The sequence below is a fragment of the Asterias rubens genome, chromosome 12 (assembly GCF_902459465.1).
Source record: "Asterias rubens chromosome 12, eAstRub1.3, whole genome shotgun sequence".
In the NCBI taxonomy this organism is placed as follows: domain Eukaryota; kingdom Metazoa; phylum Echinodermata; class Asteroidea; order Forcipulatida; family Asteriidae; genus Asterias; species Asterias rubens.
In genome coordinates, this window is record NC_047073.1 from 3098565 (window position 1) to 3120425 (window position 21861).

A 21861-nucleotide genomic window follows, 5' to 3' on the forward strand; every position below is an offset into this window, starting at 1 on the left:
GTGACATGGCCCTCGTTTGATAAGCTTCCCCGGGTCGACCCCGCAGTGCTCACCCGGGTGAGCCCCCGACAAGAGCTAATCGAACGATCACACTCTCCCTCTCGTGGTTAAGTCATGCACCACGGGTCATCCCACAAGCATGGCACTGGGGGCTGACCCGGGTGAGCCCTTGGAATGACGATGAAGGTGGCTGGGGTTGTAGATCATCAGGAGACCTTACTCTTACTTTGAATTGCTGTTTTTCAAATGTGTAAATTGTAATAATTGCTCTAGCCTATAAATGTACTCAAAGTAACAGCAGATGTCTGGATGTGTTTTCGGTGAATATTAATCAATTTATTTATGAATATTCTTTTACCACACACTAAGAAAAGTGATATAATTTACATAATAGCATAATGATTAAAGAAAGTAAAATACAAGTACAGTACGATTTTGTGTGGGAATGGTGTCCAAGAAGCATCAGCTTGGCGAGTAGAGACCCCCCTCACACAATAACAAAACAAAGAACAACGCAACAATATGAAATAAACTATTACAACTTAATTACAACTTAGATATTGGCATAGGAAGTAAAGTAAACTCGAGGATGGAATAAAGAAAGTCTGCTGATATTGAAATATTTGCTGATTAAAATTGAGTTTTTAGTTTCCGCTCAATTAAGAATAAACTCTGTATTTTTTCACAGAGGTATCCAAGGAATTCCACAGCTTAGGACCTTCATGTTTGACACCTTTTTTTTTAAGTTAGTGTGGTACCAGCGAATGGTTGATGAAAATCAGTAGACTGTCTAGACGTTGGTTTTCATTTTCTTTTAGTGAATAAATGTCTTCAGATGCCATTACAAAGCATGCTAGCCTTTTAGCCTTTTAGAAATAAATATTGCTTTTATTGATTATGAACGTACTTGAAGTATTTCAGTATCCTGTTTTGGTCTTTGCTGATGAGTTTCATTTCCAACAATTCCTCGGTCAAAGCTTGGATGGATTTCTCTCTTCTCTTCAGACGTTTCTTTGTGGCACGCAGGTCTTGCTTCGTGGCTTTCAACTTGCTGTTTAAGTCGTTGATTTGGCTCACAAAATCTATCGTCTTTGAATAGTCGTGTTCCTTTATTTAGAAAGAGATTCCAAAAGCTTGTGAATTAAAGGCAGTGAACACTATTGGTAATGTTTCTAAATAATTATCAGCATAAAACCTCACTTGGTACTGAGTAATGGGGAGAGGTTGGTAGTATAAAGCATTGTGAGAAACGACTCCCTCTAAAGTGACGTAGCTTTCCATAAAGAAGTAATTTTCCACGAATTTGATTTCGAGACTTCAAGCTCAGAACTTGAGGTCTCGAAATCAACCATCTAAACGCATACAACTTTGTGTGACAAGGGTGTTTTTTCTTTCAATATTATCTCGCAACTTCGATGACCAATTGAACTAAAATTTTCACAGGCTTGTTATTTTATGTAATGTTGAGATACACCGAGTGAGAAGGCTGGGCTTTTACTACTAGTGTCCACTGTCTTTAAATGAAGCAGAATATGAACATGAAGGAGAGAGAGAGCGCAAATAGATGTATCATGATTTATAAATAAAAAAGCAATGGTGCTGGTTTGGCTGAAGTACCGGTAGCCTACATGTTATCTTACTTGTTTAATTTTCGTGTTTAGTTGTTCCAGTGTAGGTAGAGCTCTTGGTGGTGGCGCGTCGGCTACGATGGAAGTTAATGTACTTCTTCTTACCGGAATCTTATGCATTTAAAAGTAAAGATGACATTTTAGTCAAGACTTATAACACCAAATAACATAAATACTTACTTTAATGTGTAAACTGTCATTTTAAAAGATAAACCCTATCTGCAATAAGCGATAAAATAGCCTTCCCACCGAAACATACTGTTGAAGTGTCAAATTGATGTATAATACCTTGTTTGTTATTTCATTCAATGGAAATAATGTCGGCTCCGCCCCCTGCTTCAGCCGCTTCATCTTATTGCCAACGACGTAGCATTTTGGTTCAAAATGATTTGAACAAAGATAGCTACATTTTGTCTGCCACAGATTCTTTGTTTCGGGATCCATGCGGTTGACACGCACGAGCCATCTCTTTCTAAGGCACTAGTCTGGGGGGAAACCTGAGGAAAATAATTAAAAACAATTACTAACCCTTTCCAAAAACCTTTCCGCAAAGTGTTTCTCTGCAAGAAAGGACTATGATGTGTTAAGAGACCTATAGACTTGAGACTACGTTTTGCGTTTTTCCACAAAAAACCCCACTACATGGCTTCCACAAGACAGTATAGGCCTATATTTGGACTCCTTTTTTATGCATAAGTTCAGATACACCAAGTGAGAAGACTGGTCTTTTTTGAAGAACGACACAATCCAATTTTGTTTTTTAATTAAAGGCCTAATATTAAATATTCGATCTATTTTATTTTAGGACTTTCAATTTCATGACTTTGGATTTGGGTTCATCATGGCCATATCCAGAGGGCATGGATTGTGTGTCTTTAAAGATGGACACGATTGGTAATTATCTAAGACCAGTCTTCTCACTTGGTGTATCAGTCTTGACAAATGCATAAATCACAATCCAATTTTGTTTTTAATTTTTAATTAATCTATTTAGTTAGGACTTTCGTTTGTGGTTCAATTATTGGCCATACTTACTTATGGAAAGACAATCCCTTTGTCTGACTCAGTTTTCCCTCCTCCTCCGGGCAATTAACGGCAGCGCACACCTTCACCATTACCTTTTGTTAGTTTGTTTGTTTCGATCAAATTTCAATGATTATTTTACCCCAAAACGAAGAAAACTTCTCCACGTGTGCAGAAACTCCGAAGTGCATGAAGTGAACAAACGCGTCTTTCGTGGTGGGTGGTGTGTGTGACGAACGACTGAAAATGGTTTAAAACATACGCGCGTGGTCGGCACTTGGACGCAAATCCGCGCGTATAATACAAGCATAGATATAGGATTAGATCGGCCGCGCGTACATACGCGCCATTCCTGTGTAGAAAATAAAATTGTTCGCCATGGACGCGGTAAAAGTTTTACGTTCGAAAGGCGACGCGCAAAAATGAACACGAGAGATAGGCGGCAATGGCAGCCCCCCATGCCAGAACCCGCGTATGTACGCGCGGCCGATCTAGTTATTCTATTCTATATCTATGAATACAAGCCGTTGCATACGTGTATAAAAAAGTCTCGCCATGGACGCGGTAAAAATTTCACGTTCGAAAGGCGACGCGACGCGCAGAAAATGAATGCGGGAGATGGGGGGAGGGGAAGAGCCCTTATATAATCCTCTCTTCCAGTGAAAAATTTAATAACGGGCCTGGGATAAAATAGGCCTACCGGAAAGGGAAAAAAGGGGCACATAAACCATACGGAATAGGATAGGAAAATAATAAACTGAACGCAAAGAAACCCGAATGGGAAAGAACTACGCAGCCCGCACCGGGACATTATTGTGGATCGAAAAATTAATGCTTGCTTTTTTATTGTAGCGCCCTCAAGCGAGCCTGAACACACACACACACGTGGTGCGTAGGGTGTGCATTGAGTGGTGTTTGTTCGTATGGTGTGTACAGACTTGTGACATTTTCTCAGTTTTTGTGAAAAAAAAGAGTCATTTCATCGGTGCCTACAAAGATTTGTGAGTACATTTTTAGGGATACTATTAATACAGTTTCTTAAAAACTCGTTGTTTTTGACATCGAATTGAATAATCACAAATGATGACGATATTGATTTTTTATTTTTTTATTATTAATATATTATGAAGAAAAAAAAAGTGATGATCGAGCTACATTAGGCCACCACCCACAAGATCTTCCAGTATCATCAGCAATTAATTGTCATGTCTAGATTTTGTGGACACGATAAGAAGAAGAAGGAGAAGAAGGGTTTTAAATTATTAAACTATGTAATGTTAGTTATATCATGGAGCTATATAGCTAGCTCCATATGTACGTGCAGCTGCAATTCCAAATAGACTTCGGGTTAGGCATACTTTTTGTGAGTTACAGTTTTACACGTGAAACCACAATTTTGTTATGATGATTGTTACTCCTAGAGCTATTCGGTTTTGTTCGGCTATCGTCTCCCGTAACCTCATAAAGTCATAGGTTTATATCTCTCAACGATGACGGTTCAATCATTGTTCAATGAATTTTGGAATCGAAAATCTAACTTTATTTTTATTTTAATCTCGCCAAAATTAGGCTCTATGTGTCTTTTGATATCTCAATGGAGAATTATCTGCACACGTTCGTCCTAGAATGAAAAAAACACTCGGTCCGTGCTTTGCATACAAAAACATAAGGACACGCGTCTGGGAACCAGACGTCTGATTCCTAGAGGCGTGTCCATATGTTTTGTACACAAAGCACGGATCAAGTGTTTTTTTTATTATAGGACGGACGAGCGTGTGCAAAAATTCTCCACGTTTGTCCTGGGAAATAAATAATATGCGCACGCTCGTCACGTGTCGTGACTTCGGTAGTTGATACAGCTCATTGATTGATGGTTTGTGTTCGTCGTGAGGTGTTTTTTTTTCAAAACAAATTGCCCGGGGGCACTACGATTTTGTCCGGCGCTCCATTTTTCGTCCGGGCGCATTTGGTATTTTAAGAATTTTGTCTGGGCGCAGCGCCCAGACAAAACCGCATGTGGAGAACCCTGATAGCCTAATATAAAAATGATTTTATTTGTCTACAGCTGCTAAAAAATAAAAATGGTCAAGCCTAAAGTGAAATCCATGGCAGCGTCTAAGCTATCATCAAGTGCAGTGAAGAGTAAAGCCACACCAACCTTCAAGAAGTCAAAGAAATTCACAAAGCGTGTTGGTACGCAAGGACTCAATGCCCAGAAGAAATCAACGCAAGCAGTAAATACTGGAAAGCAACTTCATACATTGAGAGAATCAAAAGAGGGAGAGAAGAGCATAGCTTCCCCCAAGCTGCCAACCAAGAAGAAGCCAGCAAATAAAGCTGGTGTCAAGAGGAAGAAAGATGATAATCAGGGTGAGCTTAGGCCTAGGACTTGCCCAATAATTAGGTGTTGGTGCAATATAAGCACAAAACACCTTGCATTTGTTCTGGGTTTTTTTCTTCTCCGTCTTCTTCCCCTAGATTTGATTTGATTTGATTTGATTTGATTTGATTTGAATTGAATTTACTCGGACAAAAACATGTCAAAATACATACACAACAACGGGAGAAAAGACGATCTCTTCTCTGTTGCATAACTCAAGATTGCGCAACTGAATTGAACCTTGAGAGTCATCAGACAATTGAACCTCAATATAACGATGGAACAATTTCATGAGGTTGGGCCAAACAAAATAAATGTTCTGTTTTCGATTACACCTCAAAATAGGGTAGGTAGAGAATTTGTTTTCAGTAGTGTTGAATATATAAATTGAAAAGCTTGCATACATGGATCGGTCGAGTTGGTCTTTGAAAAGTGTTTGAAACCGTTTGTTAGGAAATGCATATGGTTAGATAGATATCTTAAAAGTAGAATGCCATTTATGGGAGTCAAATTTTTGACTCCAATACATGGCCGACCATTTTAGTCGACGAGCACAATTTCGAGTGATGCTTGTGTAGATCAATACATTAAAAAAAGGGAAAACCATGCAATTTCGAGGCAAATTTGTGTGGATCATTGTATTCTACTTTTGAAACATTTTTCTAACCATATGCATTTTAAACGGTTACAAATGCTTTTTGGGGTGGGGTATTTTTGACGACCGGCAGGTAGAACATTAAGGAAAAATGTATTTCACAATAAAATGAGTAAGATGTGATACTGGACAAAGACGAAGGAATTGGTTTTTAACAAGGTCTTTCTGACAGTTTTTTGTAATTCTTTTGATCAGGTAAGGAAGACAATCCAAAGCATCCCAAACTTGAAGAATTAAGTTTCAAAGATCGTAAAGCAGTTCGGCGTAACCTGAAGAGCAACCATGAGCTTACTCAGAGGGCAAAGGTCATCTGGAATTCTGTCAGAGAGTAAGTACAATAATGGTCTCCTCTAGTAGCCTATTTGTCTATGATCTATAGTTATGTAACCATCTTACTTGTACTTTCTGTGGTAAGGCCCTCGGGTAAACAACTCCTTATAAGGAGATTGCAGTGCGCATCGCGCATATCGCATGATGTTGCACAACTGTCCCGGCCGTTGCTCTCGACCAATAGGAATGAAGAAACTGTCTTATAAGCACAGGTGCAAGCTCGCGTGTCATGCCCATGTTTCAACATTGTTTACTGGTCATTATCTAAGGTTTAAACACCCCCCACGTGACGCACTCTCCACCAATAGGAATAGCGAAACTGTCTTAGGTATTTATGAATGTTCTTTAATTAATGTTGAAGAGAAAGATGACGCTTTTTATTCACTTCTTGACTTTAGCCTAGCCTGAATTAATTTCAGCAAGTCTAGAGATAAACCATGGCTCTGCAGGGGTTTCCCTCAACCCAAAGTTTGGATCATCTGCAGCAAAAAATGATGCTGTTTTTACTTCTGGACTTGACTCCCTGGCTGGGACTAGGAGAAATCATTTTGAACATTCTGCCAACAGTCTTGTAAATAACTCTGGTTTACAACCTCTCCTCCTCGACCACAGAATACACTGTCCATGGGCTGTAAGAGTACCGGCAATTCTAATCAATATTCTACTCTTCCATTGAGAACCAACTGTCCATTATTTTGTTAACATTTTAAATAATGGTTTTTTTTTTAAAGGGAAGGTACACGTGTGGTAGTAACTCAAAACAAATATTGACTTAAAAACTGACTTGGTAACAAGCATTGGGGAGCTGTTGATAGTATAAAACATTGTGGGAAATGACTCCCTCTGAAGTAACTTAGTTTTTGAGAAAGATTGTTTTTTCTTTCATAATTTTCTCGCAACTTCGATGACCAAATGAGCAAAAAATTTCACAGGCTCGTTATGTTATAGTTATGATGGGATACACCAAGTGAGAAGACTGGTCTTTGACAATTACATGTAACAACTGTGTACCTTCCCTTTAAGTTAAATGATGTATTGATGATTATTTTAGATTTTAAGTAGCATAAACCTTAACGTCACATGCAACTTGGCCCTTGGGCCACAATTTGTGGTTTAAATTTATAAAATAAGATGTCTAATAAATAATAAATGTGTTTGAGTTGAAGTTGAAAGTATTTGCATGCTGGATAACCGTCCAGTTTAAAACAAATAAAAATAAAACTACTTCTCTACTTGTTTGTTTGTTTTGCAGGAAAAAATGCAGTTCTGAAAAGAGAGTTAAATTGTTAACAGAGCTATGTGGTTTGATCACTGGCAAAGTGTTTGAGGTATGTATGTGAGGATTATTTATAAAAACATCTGTTAACAAGCAGATACAGTGTTTCTTGAACGCAGGATGTTGCAAAGTTATGCTGGTTTACTCACAAAGATGAAGCGAAGCTAAAGCCTGCATTATACATGTATGCATTAAATGTCACGTTGCCTCACGTTGTCTAATGCTGGACCTTTTATACGGCCCAGTATCTTTTAAAACTACAAGTAATTGCTACAGGACAATAGTAAAAGGTTGTTTTTATTATCAAGTCAATATGAAGAGTTTGACCAATTACTAGCAGGTAAATGCTTACTTTTATTTATAAGGATTTAAGTAAAAGGCTAGTAAAAGTAATTGCTAGTTTTTATTTATACGGCCCATTGACTGACACATCTAACATGTCTAATTTATGACCAACCACTTTCCCTCACTACGCCATTGCTGATTGGTTGCTGACTTGATCCTGCGGATCCGCCCCAAAATTGCCTTTTATGGCCAGTACATGCAAATAAGCCAAACCAACCAAGCTAGCACGGCAACCACTGATCCAAGCATATGTAATAAACAGATAAGGGATAAATGTGTTATGGTAAGCTGAGTATAAAGCATTTGAACCTTTAATTGATAAAATGAATTCTGCGTATTTTTAAGAATCAGACTGTGACCTTTGAAAATTAGCAGCAGGGTAAATAGAAATACTTTGGTCGGTGTTCTTCGATCAGACCTACAGACTGTGGGAGTGTCGTGGCCGAGCGGTTAAGAGCACCGAATTCAAACTCGGGTGTTTCTGATCAGCAGAGTGTGGGTTCGAATCCCCAGCCGTGACACTTGTGTCCTTAAGCAAGACCAGAACCATTGCTTTGTCCTTCGGATGGGACGTAAAGCCGTTGGTCCCATGTGTTGTGTAAACGCATGGAAAAGAACCCAGTGCACTTATCGAAAAAAGAAGGGGTTCGCCCCGGTGTTCCTGGCTGGATTGGCAGCATATTGCGCCACAGCACCTTGTAAACCATTACATCGTGCTTAAGGATTAGGTCTTATATCTCAAAATTCGCCCCACTCCTTGCAGTAATAATACCTGGCGCTTTGTATCATTTGGCAAAAGCAAGTTATAAATACGGTTATTATTATTATGATTATTATTATTATTATTATTATTATTATTATTACACAGTTGTTATTAATTAAGTGAATGTGGTATGTTTATTTTCAGCTGTTATCTGCACATGATACAGTGAGAGTTGTTCAGTGTTGTTTGCAGTATGGAAGTAGCAAGCAAAGACAGGACATTTTCGATGAGATTAATGGTGAGTGCAATATGTTTTAAAATTTGACTTTTGTTTTTCATACATGATGAACATGTACAATGTACTTTACCCAAGCAATGTATACTTTTTAAAACTCTTTCAGTGCCTGCTTTCTGTTGTATTCTTAAAGACAGTGGACACTATTGGTAATTGTCAAAGACTAGTCTTCACAGTTGGTGTATCTCAACATATATGCATAAAATAACAAACCTGTGAAAATTTGAGCTCCCATAATTGGCCGACCGTGTTAGTTCACGCAGTAGAAAGAAAACCACGCAATTTCGAGGCATGTTTGTGTGGATCATTGTATTCTACTTTTACAACATCTTTCCAACCATTATATGCATTTAAAAAACCCGGTTACAAACGCTTTTTATAGACCAACTCGTCCGTTCCAAGGCATTGTGTTCCTTTAAATTGTTTGAATCAGATTGTTTCTTACTTTGTTCTTTAAGACAGAATGTTTGATGTTTGTTTCAGATTCCAGTAAGATCATGGAGCTTGCTAAAGGGAAATACTCCAAGCATTTTGTGCTGAAGATGCTGAAATATGGCACCAAGGAGCACCGAGCACGGATAATGACATGTCTTCATGGTCAGGTGTGCAAATCAGTACGCCACCGAGAAGCTGCAGAGGTCTTAGAAATGGCATTCAACAATTACGCAAATGCTATGCAAAGGTCGGCTCTGCTGGAAGAGTTTTATGGCCCACGCTTTGCGATATTCAAGGTTGGTTTTGACAAATTAATGCTTAAAGACAGTGGACACTATTGGTAATTGTCAAAGACTAGTCTTCACAGTTGGTGTTTCTCAACATTTGCAAAAAAATAACAAACCTGTGAAAATTTGAGCTCAATCGGTCGTCGAAGTTGCAAGATAATAATGAAAGAAAAAAAACACCCTTGTCACACGAATTTTATGGCCCACCCTTTGCGATATTCAAGGTTGGTTTTGACAAATTAATGCTTAATAATAATATTAAAGACAGTGGACATCATTGGTAATTGTCAAAGACTAGTCTTCACAGTTGGTGTATCTCAACATGCAAAAAACAACAAACCTGTGAAGTTTGAGCTCAATTGGTTGTCGAAGTTGCGAGATAATAATGAAAGAAAAAACACACCTGTCACACGAAGTTGTGTGCTTTCTGATGCTTGATTTCGAGACCTCAAATTCTAAACTTGAGGTTTCAAAATCAAATTCATGGAAAATTACTTTCTCGAAAACTACGTCACTTCAGAGGGAGCTGTTTCTCACAATGTTTTTCAACTTCTCCCCATTACTCATAATCAAGAAAGGTTTTATGATGATAATTATTTTGAGTAATTACCAATAGTGTCCACTGCCTTTAGTTAATATATGTAGATTATTATTAGATGATTTAGACTTGAATTTGAAAACTGAGTAAGATGGTATGGATGTACACTAATGACTACGCTCTTTGTTTCTACAGGAAGCTGGTATTCATTCCCTTCAAGACATTCTGAGTCAGCAGCCAGAGACAAGACAAGGAATAATGGAGCACATGCAAAAAACACTCACTCAGGTCATTGAAAAGTAAGACTTTGTATTTGTTAAATTAAACACATTCTTTATACTAATAATGCAGTCAACCTATTAAACATGACTGTAATCGCAATAGCTGGTGTGTGTTTGTAAAGCGCACACAGTGGATGACAAATAAATTATAACGTACAAGTTTGATTCATTATCTATCAGTGATCCCTGGGTGTCATTTGAAATGTTTTTTTATCAGCCCTCGCCCATTGCAAAGTTTGAGTTTTGAGTCTGCACGAGGGGTTTTCCGGCCCTTTGGACTGTCTTCAGCTTCAAGGATAAATGTAATATATTTTCAGAATAATACTGAAAGTTAGAAGTTTTTTGGGTGTCTGATATGAGTTATACATAGTCAAATATAGGGAATAATTTAAATTGCATTAATTCATATATTTTGTTTTCTTTTTCTGGACATAAAACTAATATAAAATGATGTAACTTGAAAACTAGAAGACGTATCAAGTTGCTTGAGTTGTTTAAAAAAAATAATCAGTGAGTCCTTAAACATTAACTTGATAAGTGAAAAGTATTGCACATTAAACAAAACTCATTGTGAAGCCTACTGTAATGAGAGTAAAGATGCAATACTTTTTTGTTTTAAATCCCAGAAAGTCATATTTGATGGCAAAACAAAAGAAACTTTGACAGAAAGTCGCACTTTTTAACTCAGTAACAACAAATTTTGCCATACGTTTGGTTTGTATGTCATGTATGATTAGGTTATACTTGCAGTGTAATCTGACTCATCTTTTTTACTCTCTGATTGTGTTGTATCGCTTCCCTAACTTTATGGAAACCAAGAATTGAAGAGTGGATATTAATGTTGTTCTGGAACAGTGTTTGCCATTTTCCAGTCTGTATTTCTAATAGTATTCTACCTTTCTAACCATTTTAAACTTCTCCGTCCTTTTATCCAATGCATCAGGTCTGTTGTGAAGCATTCAATTGTTCACAAGGTTCTACTGGATTTCTTGGAACATGCTCCACTCAAAATGAAGACTGTAAGTTTGGATTAATAAAAGGCAGTGGACACTATTGGTAATTGTCAAAGACTAGCCTTCACAGTTGGTGTATCTCAACATATGCATAAAATAACTAACCTGTGAAAATTTGAGCTCAATCGGTCATCAAAGTTGGGAGATAATAATGAAAGAAGAAAACACCCTAGACCTCAAGTTCTAAACTTGAGGTCTCGAAGTCAAATTCGTGGAAAATTACTTCTACCTCGAAAACTACTCCACTTCAGAGGGAGCCGTTTCTCACAATGTTTTATACTGCCAACCTCTCCCCATTACTCTTTACCAAGAGAGGTTTAATGCTAATAATTATTTTGAGTAATTACCAATAGTGTCCACTGCCTTTAAAAGCCTTTAAATCTACAGAGTGTAATTGATGCTCTTAATCCATTACGCGCTGTATTGTCCTGAATTCATGCCCCATGGCTTGTCTAATTATCATCTGACTCCTCAAGAAGGCTATCAGACTTCTTGCCTTCCCTGTGGCCCAGTACAGTGTGCACAAAACAACTACTCAGATGTGTACACAAGTTTGACCAGAGTTTGGTTTTGTGTCAAAAACTGTTGTACGAGTAGGCCTGATTAATGATAACAAAGTTTTGCTGTGCATTTTTTGATTTAGTTTGTTATCCATTAATTTATTTGTATACATGTAACTACCATTCAGTGTTATGAATAATAGTTTATAATTTGTTGGATTAATTATAAACCAATACAAAAATAAGACAACTTTGTAGTTTGTTGATCGTCCCCGCCCAACCGTTCAAAACCCCTCGACCCCATTTTTTTAATTCTTTTTTTTTTTTAATCATAAAAAACAACCTTTTCAGCTGATATTTTTTCCCAAAATGTACAGGTTGTGATTGTGATGATTTCTTTATCCTTGATTTCATATTTGGCATGTCAACAAAACTACAAAAAAAAATCCCTCCCTCCCACATCTGCGAAAAGAAAAGGACGATGAAAAATTTTTTTTATGTGGCCTTATGTTGAACTATTATATCTATAATGATATTAATTTTGGTTTTTACCCATAAAGCGATGTGTGTTAGCACTGTATACTCGGTACTTTCCCGAGTCCTGTGAAAAAATATCACAGGCATGTTACTCGGGTGGGATTCAAACCCACGACCCTTGCAACTAATATTCTTTATCCCGATGCAAATTTAACATCTACTATATAATGATATTGATCCAGCTTCATCTTAAATATTGTCAGGAATTGATCGAAGGATTAAGAGACACCGTGGTCCAGATTCTGCACACACACGATGGTGCAAGAGCAGCTATGTACTGTCTTTGGCATGGCACAGCCAAGGTAATATACTTACAAACAAATCATTAACAATTAAACAAAAATTGGTCTAGATTTTGTATTGCAATATTCTTACACCTTGCAGATATCTAAATGTATGCAACCATTACAAAAGCATTACAAAAACCTAGAGCACCCTCAGTCAAAGTCTCCAATCAACATTTATAAAAACAGAAAGATTACATAACAAATGTTGGCATGATTGGTGTGGCATGTTATATTGAGACATCTGTATTACTATTTTTTTTTATCAGGACCGATTACGAAACAAATCTTTGCATGTTTGGTGTGGCATGTTTTATTAAGACATCTGTATTAATGTTTTTGTTTTTATCAGGACCGAAAGGCCATAATAAAGTCCTTCAAGACCTTTGTTTGTAAGATAAGCAAGGAAGAGTATGGTCACCAGGTCCTGCTGGCATTGTTTGACTGTGTGGATGATACTGTTCTAGTTCGTAAGGTCATCATAGAGGTAAGCTTGTATTCAAAGTTGGATAACATATTTGTGTTTGCCACCGTATCACAGTATGTGATACTCTGGTGTTTCTGATCAGCAGAGTGTGGGTTCGAATCCCCCAGTCCTGACACTTGTGTCCTTTTAAAGCAAGACAATGAACCATTGCTTCGCCCTTCGGATGGGACGTAAAGCCGTTGGTCCCATGTGTTGTGTAAACGCATGTTTAGAACTTGAGGTCTCTAAATCAAGCATCTGAAAGCAAACAACTTCGTGTGACAAGGGTGTTTTTTTCTTTAATAGTTACCTAGCAACTCTGGTGACCGATTGATTGAGCCCAAATTTCCACAGGTTTGTTACTTCATGCATATGTTGAGATACTTCAAGTGAGAAGACTGGTCTTTGACAATTACCAATAATGTCCACTGTCCTTAATGGATTATTTATTTCATCATTTGTGTTATTTCTACTAATAACTAAACATACAATGTTTAAAATGGTGAAAGTTTTTTGTACCCTTTTGTTTGGTCTTTAATATAAGATTAATATACGCTATATGTAGATGCTTTAAGTTGGAAGATGTATTTGCTTCGTTAGGAAATGATGAAATCTGTAGAAGAGTTAGCTGAGGATCAGTACGGGCGCAAGGTGTTACTTTATCTTCTTTCACCAAGACATCCAACCCATTTTCATCCCAAGGTGGTAGAGCTATTACAGAAAGGGGACAGTAACACAACAAGGTATGAAATGGTGTAACTTTTCTCAGGTCACTGTGTGTTGAAAAGGAAAATCGTGCAATTTCGAGGCATATATGGTAGATCATTGTATTCTACTCTTACAACATCTTTCCAACCATATGCATTTTATAACAAACGGTTACAAACGCTTTTCAAAGACCAACTCATTAGTCATTACATGGTGTTACCGCAAACTCTTCTATAAAGACCAACTCGACCGATCCAAGGCAACGTGTTCCTTTAAATTTTCTTCATTCAACTCAAAATCAATGCCAACAAATAGTTAAAACGTTTGTTTACACTAGCAGAGTCTTCGAGTCTAAACAATTAAATTAATCCAGATTTACTAAGGATCTGTGGACCATTTTGTTTACAGCAAGAAGGACTCAAACGTGAGACAGCAGGAGCTGTTACAAACTGCCTCCAGCTACTTACTTAACTTTGTCAGTGAGAATGCAAGAGAGATGGCAAACAGTAAGAGTAAATGTCTCCTGATGATTGCTGTACTGAATCATGCTATAGGTAAGCTTTCCTTTCAGTGACACTTTATTGGATTTCATATCAGTTTATAAAATGCTATACGTACATGTTTAATTGGTATATCCTACGAATTACAATGCAATAGTATATGGTGACTGATATCTGGAAAGAATAAAAAGACAGAATAGAAACTTGTTTTTGACCCAGTGATCATTTTCAGTGTTGTACATGTAGCTATGTCAACATGTGTCATATTTGTAAAGTGTAGATAAATATTTTCCTATTGGGACCAGACTTTATCTCAGACGGCTTCCATTACATGTAAAAGTGCAAGTACTATACACACAGAGTCTACTTGATGACATGGGTAGGAGTTACAACTTTGCTGAGCATCCAAAATCAATATTTCAGTTAACAATGGTAGATGAAACCAAATCTTGAAGCTTATTAAAGCAGACAATAAGCAAATTAACCCAGGCAATACATAGACTTGTTAGGAAATACATTTAACAAGAAAAGAGTAATTGAAAAATGCAATTGGAAACTTTTACTCCTAACATATTTGAGGCATGTTGCACCCCCTTTTACTGAGATCTGGCTTGATCGAAAATCAACCCGTTCCGCATTGATGAGTTCCTTCATTGTACATGTATATTTGGTTTGCGGTAACACCATGTTGCCAGTCTCCTGACGATGACTAGAGCAAGCTAGTCGAAATGTTGAGACCAATTCAGAACTGACTCCGCGGCAGTACAGTGTATTACGATCCTATACGCTAAAATAGTAGTCCAGTCTATTTTCTATACCATCCGCCCTGGTAATAGTTAAAAAGCAGGACAGTTCTTTTCATAACTGAGAAGTCTCCCGACCTCCCGATTATCTACTCTGCGGCAGTAGAATAAAGCAAGACAGTTCTCTAAGAACAAACTCTACCTGGCAAGTAGATACACACATGGTGTTTACCGCAAACCAAATATACATTGATACCTCACCATGCAATGCCTCAACTCCTATATTGTACATGTACATAGGTGATAAGCGAGAAGGATACCAAGCTATCTCATCGCTAGCAGCAGAAGAGTTTATACCCGCCCTGGGAAGTGACAATGAGGAACAACTCAATGAGGTAAGAATCGCTTATTTATTGTCGTCCCAACAGTAAGTCTACTTATGTTCAAACCTGCCAGCCGACAGTGTGTGCAATATTATGCTGTCATACATGTACTCATGAGCAAACATTTACTTGAATAGTATTTGCTATTTGGAGGCAAACATCGTGTGAGTATTGAAGTAATTGCGGAAATATAAACTATATGCCCGATGTCCCTCCGGGGACTCCATACAATTAAGTGTGTGTACGAGTTGACCTGCTTACGACCTCTAGACTGTGACAGGACCGAGTGACTACGACGAAACTGGTTTCCACACAATGTAACGTTTACTATTTTGTGAGTGCCGGATACCAGCAGTACTTTCACACGCAATCGTACACGTGTAGACTTGGTGCTTGGTTCCAAGTCTTTGACCGTGGCTTTTAGTCGCCCTGCGCCCTCTTGTAATAAACCTCCGTCATTACACCCACGACTGCGAGTTAGGGCACGTGATAGCTAATAATGGGGGGGGCGTTTTTCGTGGCTGATGCAGAGGAACAACCACGATCTCAGACTTGAAATCAAGTCTAAAGTATACGGGGCACGTGTGTATCAACATTAGCGTGTGATTTTTCTCTGTGTCGCAAGGCAACCCAACTATATTTCTTTTGCTATGTAACTCGTACCTCGTACTTGGGATTGCCCTTGCGGTCGACCCCACTATACCGTGATACATCACAGATTATATAATGAGTCCGAGGATGACAATTATTTCCAATTCCCCAATAAGAAAAGCCGCTGGACTTAACATCACTTTGACGTTCAAAGTGTTCATAAAGAAAAAAATCGGTCTTGTTGAACAGACGGATTTCCTTAAAAAAATATGTAGTAGAAAAAAAGACTTTTTGTGAACCATTCAGGCCTCCTTGCAATGGTGGATGAAGTTGGTGGAGTCGTCCATGTAGCAATAATTTCTTTTAAAAGAATTTCTCACAGTGAGTTTGGCGCCCCAGTGTATGATTTTTCCTGTCTGTTTTGTATTTGTTTTTAGAATATTTTACAAACAACCTTTCTATAAAAACAATTTACGCTGGTTTTTTTCTTTTCATTATTAATATGTCCCCATACGAGCCGCTCAGCTTACAAACCGCAGGAGTTCAAAAAAGGGCCCAAATCAATGTATAAACCGGTGTTTGATTATATGTTTTTGTGCAGGTTCATATCATAGAGCACCCTGCAGGTCATTTGGTGATAAGAAGACTTCTTCGACAGCAAAAAAAGATGATGGAAAACACAAAAGAAAGTTAGTATTACTAGTGTACAAGTCCAATTCCTGTTCATGGTGTGTTACGAATGCTGCACCAAAGTGCAATCGTTGCCTCCTTTGTAAGGTCATACTGCAGTCAAACAAAGTGTCTTGTTTCAAGCCATTGGACACTTTCGGTACAGACTTTTTTTTTTAAGTTCACAGATTTACAAATAACTTACAGGGTTTACAGAGGGTAATGGTGAAAGACTTTGCTTGAAATATGAAATGCTTTACATTTCGAGAAAACATTTAGACAATTATCAATTCTCGATATCAAGAATTACGGATTTATTTTAAACACATGTCATGACGCGGCGAAACGTGCGGAAACAAGGGTGGGTTTTCCCGTTATTTTCTCCCGACTCCGATGACTGATTGAGCCTAAATTTTTACAGGTTTGTTATTTTATATATAAGTTGTGATACACGAGGTGTGGGACTTGGACAATACTGTTTACCGAGAGTGTCCAATTGCTTTAACACATGGAGACATTCACTTCCAAAATGGCGCAACCCAAATTATTTTGGTGATGACGTCAATTGAATGTCGTGAATTAACACATTTGTAAAATTAAATGCATTTTTTAAAACCAGTGCACAAGGGTTGCATACTTGTAAACCTTTCTGAAAAGAATACGTCGCTGTTAAAGTTGCAGTTAATTTATATTTCAAATCAATGAAAACTATACTTTATTTCTAGGTGGAGTGATGTTTTCAGATGTTCTTCTTGATACTGTTGATAGTGTGAATCTCCAAGCATGGACTAGAGCGAATAGAGGAGCATTAGTCTTGGCCAGGTGAGAAGATAACAAATATTCACAACAAATTATTACAAATTCCCTCTTAAGAGAAACCAAAATGTTTGGACGACCCGGATTAAAATTGTGAAAATATTGTTGTCGGAATGAAACCGACCCGGACTAAAATAAACGAAAGACAACAGTTTGCACTGATTTTATTTTTCTCTTTGGAGAAGTCGTTTTTGTGAACTGTAACTCGACCAGTTCCTGGTTGCTGGAATCTCAAATATACCTCCGTTTCAGGTGCCTTTTGTCCCCGCCATTTGTCCGCTCGATTAATTTTTGTAATCGGTTTAGAACCATTCAAACAGAACACTGAATTGCTTGAACAAATAACTAAGCCTTTTTTAAGTAAGGGAATCAATGTGTGGTGAAGAGGTTTTCAACTAGTGGTTTAAACCCGCCGAGGCCTGGTTCTTAATAGTTTTACTGAGACAAAGTCGAGGTAAATTATCAAGAACCAGGCCTCGGCGGGTTTAAACCACTAGTTGACAACCGATTCAACACACTTTGATTCCCATTCATAAATACCTTTTTGGTTTAAAAACATCAACACCTTTGGTCAAAAAGTAAAATAAATGCAAACATTATAATTGTTCAATGATTTCTTTCAACACAACACCCCCTTTAGCTAAGGCCCTTGGGTAAACAACTCCTTTATAAGGAGATTGCTGTGCGCTTCGCGCGTATCGCGTGATGTGGCACAACTGTCCTGGCTGTGGCTCTCGACCAATAGGAATGAAGAAACTGTCTAATAAGCACAGGTGCAAGCTCGCATGTCACGCCCATGTTTCAACACTTATTACTGGTCATTATCAAAGGTTTAAACACCCCCACGTGATTCGCTCTCCACCAATAGGAATAGCGAAACTGTCTTACTTATTTATGAATGAATTTTTAAGATTAAAATGTTCAAACAGCTGAACAAAGAACAAATTCTCCATGGATTTTAATAATAATAATAATTGCATTCGTCTGTAGCACAGTTAGGTCTGCAACTTGCAATAAGGAGGTGGCTTTTCAGGTGTTTCTTATACAAATCCAGATTTGTGATGGAATACGTTGACAGAGCCGTGGGTTGCACATGTAAATGACTTATCTTAGAACCTTGTTTTTTTTCTGGTGTTGATATTGAGAAGATGTTTCTAAGATGATCTAAGGAGCCTTGTTGGCCTGTAAGCTGCAGTGCGTTCAGAGATTGTAAGCCATAGATTAAGAGCAACTATAAATATGTATAAATATTAATAGTAAACTTGCGGGTACAACCATGGGTAAAACACTCTTTTGAGGGAGTGGTGGCTCTGAAAAGAGCCGATTTGGTCTCGACGTTTCGAACAGTATACTCTGCTCATCTTCAGGAGACCAAATCGGCTCTTTTCAGAGCCACCACTCCTTCAAAGGAGATTTTTACCCATGGTTGTGCCCGCAAGTTCACTATTAATATTTATAGTTGCTCTTATTCTCCACACCATGCAAAGCTTCAAACACCATTTAAGCCATAGATTGTTTGGACTACAATGAGAACCATTTTGTATGACTTTTCTGACATCAAGTTTCAGTTTTAAATGTGTGAGAAAAACTCAAAAAGAAATTGTTCTCAGGCAAACAGGTAGAGGCTGACAATCAGATTCATATTGTGCCCCTGACAGGACTCAAATCGGATCCCAATTATGAACCAATACAACTCCTTCTTATGTGAATGTTTAATGCCAGTGATTTACTGCCAGTGTGTTGATTGTTGACAACTTTTTTCAGGTTACCACATTTATGCATTTTTCATTTATCGTGTGTTTTTATTTTTCCATTGAACTAGCCTTCTAGACTGTGGTAAAGCAGACTGCAGAGAGCGAGTTATTGCTACATTGAAGCCCATCATCAATAACCTATCCAAGATCAAGACTAAAGGGATGGAGGTCCTCAAAGAAAAGCTGCTAGAGAAGAGGACTTAATTGACAATTTAAGTGCGCCACATAAAACAATCTTAAAATTGATCTTAAAATTTGTCAACATACTTTTAGTGATTTCTTATCAAGTTAAAGATGCTATGTCAGATTTTTGGCCGATTTTTATTCAAAATTTTTATTTAAAATTCAATAGGTATTTTGATGGGGGTCGAGAAAGTTACAAGCTTTCATTTGAGCCATTGCTCGAAAAAGTCCGCCAATTATTAGTAGCAGTGAAATAAAGTGCTCAAAATTAGTTTTTGTCGGGATCCCGACAATATATCACGTGACCAATTCTTATGTGTTTTATAAGAAACGTTTTAAATTTTTGTCATGGTTCCTGACCATTAAAAGTAAAAGTTAAACTTTTTTCGTTAGAGCGGGTGATACTCTTTGAAATACCATTCACTCAAAAAAAACCTATTTTTTAATGTTTGGGGCCAAAAATCTGACATAGCATCTTTAAATAATTTGACAGGATGCCTCCTACCATTAAAAGCAGTGTTCAAGCTAGGAAAAAAATTATAGGGTAGGGGCAATTTATAAAACGTGAAATTTGCGAGCGCGAAGCCTTTAGGGCATGGGGATCGGGGCCCGCTTAAGGCCCCAAAATTTTTTTGAAGCCGTAGATGATCTCTGGTACAGTCTTGGCCTCTCAGAGAAGTTGGTAAACTTTTAAATTCATCTGAATTATTTTAAACCCAATACAGAAACTGCTTTATAAGTTTGTGAGTCCACATAATATTTTGTGACCCTTTTATTGTGATAACAAATTCAGACCATCTTTCGTCAAAGCCTCTTTTTATTTTTTTTATTTCCAACTTGGCTTTGAGCACCAACATAAATCAATGGCGATACGGAGTCTTTCTCTGTGTCGTCGGCAGGCCTGCTCGAACTTGTACTTGCTACGTTTTCATCCAATGAAAGTTGATCAGCTGCCTCATCAGCAGCAGGCTGGACCTCAGTGTGATCTTCGACTGGCTTAAACCAACTTGTTAATTTCGAACTCATCTCCATTATTTACTCTTAGGTTACATGTAACACAACCATGCAATTTTTCAGACAGTTGTCTTAGAGCCGTTTCTCCACGGTGTTCCCTTTATGCCAAACAATGACTCTCATAAATATTTAAATTCATGCAAAAATGTTTTTGAGCGGACGAAGCATGTTGCCGAAACGGCATCCTCGCATATTTCCCAGAAACCATAGATCCATTAAAAGCCTATATAATAATAACAGGGATGGTTTAACAAAATGAGTGTTAATCAGTTACTAAATAAACACACAGACTCAGAGTATTAATTTTAAGTTTGTTTTGGTGTTTTATTCTATTTAATACTATTTAAATTTGACAAGTTCAACATGGATATAGCCTTGTGAACACATTCAAAATTTGACAAGGTCACAGCCTTGTGAACATGTTCAGGCAAAATTTGACAAACACATTCAAAATTTGAAAAGTTCACTAGAATATTGTGAACAGTTTCAGGCAAAATTTGACAAGTTCACAAGCCTTGTGAACATGTTCAGGCAAAATTTGACAAGTTTACAAGGCTATAACCTTGTGAACACATTCAAAATTTGACAAGTTCACGAGGCTATAGCCTTGTGAAGATGTTCAGGCAAAATTTGAAAAGTTCACAAGGCTATTGTGGACAGTTTTTGGCAAAATTTGACAAGTTCACAAAGCTATCACAATCAAAATTTGACAAGTTCACAAAGCTATCACAATTAAAATTTGACAAGTTCACAAAGCTATCACAATCAAAATTTGACAAGTTCACAAAGCTATAGCCTTGTGAACATGTTCAGGCAAAATTTGACAAGTTCACAAAGCTATCACAATCAAAATTTGACAAGTTCACAAAGCTATAGACTTGTGACCATGTTCAGGCAAAATTTGACAAGTTGCCTTGTGAACACATTCAAAATTTGACAAGTTCACAAGGCGCCTTGTGAAAAGTTTCAGGCAAAATTTGACAAGTTCACAAGGGTAGCCTTGGGAACATCTTCTGGCAAAATTTGACAAGTTCACAAGGCTATAAGGCGCTGAAGTTTTTGAGAAATGAGTAAAACAATGTCATGAAAATAGTTTTCACATGCTAAAATAATTTTGGTCTCACGATCACCGAGATGAAAATTATTTTCATGACATTGTTTTACTCATTTCTCATAAACTACAGCACCTCGGCAAATTAGTTTCAGGGAAGCTTTCTACCATCATTATCTTCAAACTATGTAAGTTTAATGTAAATCTGTGGACATTGTGTTTTTTGTCCTAGAAAAAGTTTATAGACCCTTTAAGTGGGTTATTATTATTATTATTATTTATTTGACCTCAACAGTACAAGTACAGAAAATACAAACAAGGCAACAATGAAAGGGAAAAAAACCAAAACAGAAACGACAACGCTACAAAACATTAAGAGTAAACAAAAAAAGACAAATAAGTGAAAAATAAATAAATAAGTCAATCAATAAATAATTACTTCTTTCTCAATAAATTACTTCTTTCTCGAAAAC

At 37.4% G+C, this 21861-nt stretch overlaps 1 protein-coding gene across 1 annotated transcript; it reads left to right on the forward strand.

Moving 5' to 3' along the window:
- The first annotated feature begins 3547 nt into the window (after window positions 1-3547).
- On the forward strand, window positions 3548-19501 carry LOC117298003 (pumilio homolog 3-like). Its single transcript, XM_033781216.1, has 16 exons — window positions 3548-3652; window positions 4717-5021; window positions 5882-6014; window positions 7269-7344; window positions 8545-8638; window positions 9119-9366; window positions 10091-10194; window positions 11120-11195; window positions 12430-12528; window positions 12863-12997; window positions 13577-13719; window positions 14093-14238; window positions 15228-15322; window positions 16503-16590; window positions 17296-17392; window positions 19209-19501. The coding sequence occupies exons 2-16, from the start codon at window positions 4733-4735 to the stop codon at window positions 19342-19344; spliced, it is 1959 nt and encodes a 652-aa protein (XP_033637107.1). The 5' UTR covers window positions 3548-3652; window positions 4717-4732; the 3' UTR covers window positions 19345-19501.
- Window positions 19502-21861: the final 2360 nt, after the last annotated feature.

Bases quoted from the DNA above. Each gene is read 5' to 3' on its own strand.
- LOC117298003 (XM_033781216.1), top strand. From the start codon at position 4,733: ATGGTCAAGCCTAAAGTGAAATCCATGGCAGCGTCTAAGCTATCATCA. The intron at 12,529-12,862 runs GTAATATACTTA...TGTTTTTATCAG, and splicing joins TTTGGCATGGCACAGCCAAG to GACCGAAAGGCCATAATAAA. The intron at 13,720-14,092 runs GTATGAAATGGT...TTTTGTTTACAG, and splicing joins GGGGACAGTAACACAACAAG to CAAGAAGGACTCAAACGTGA.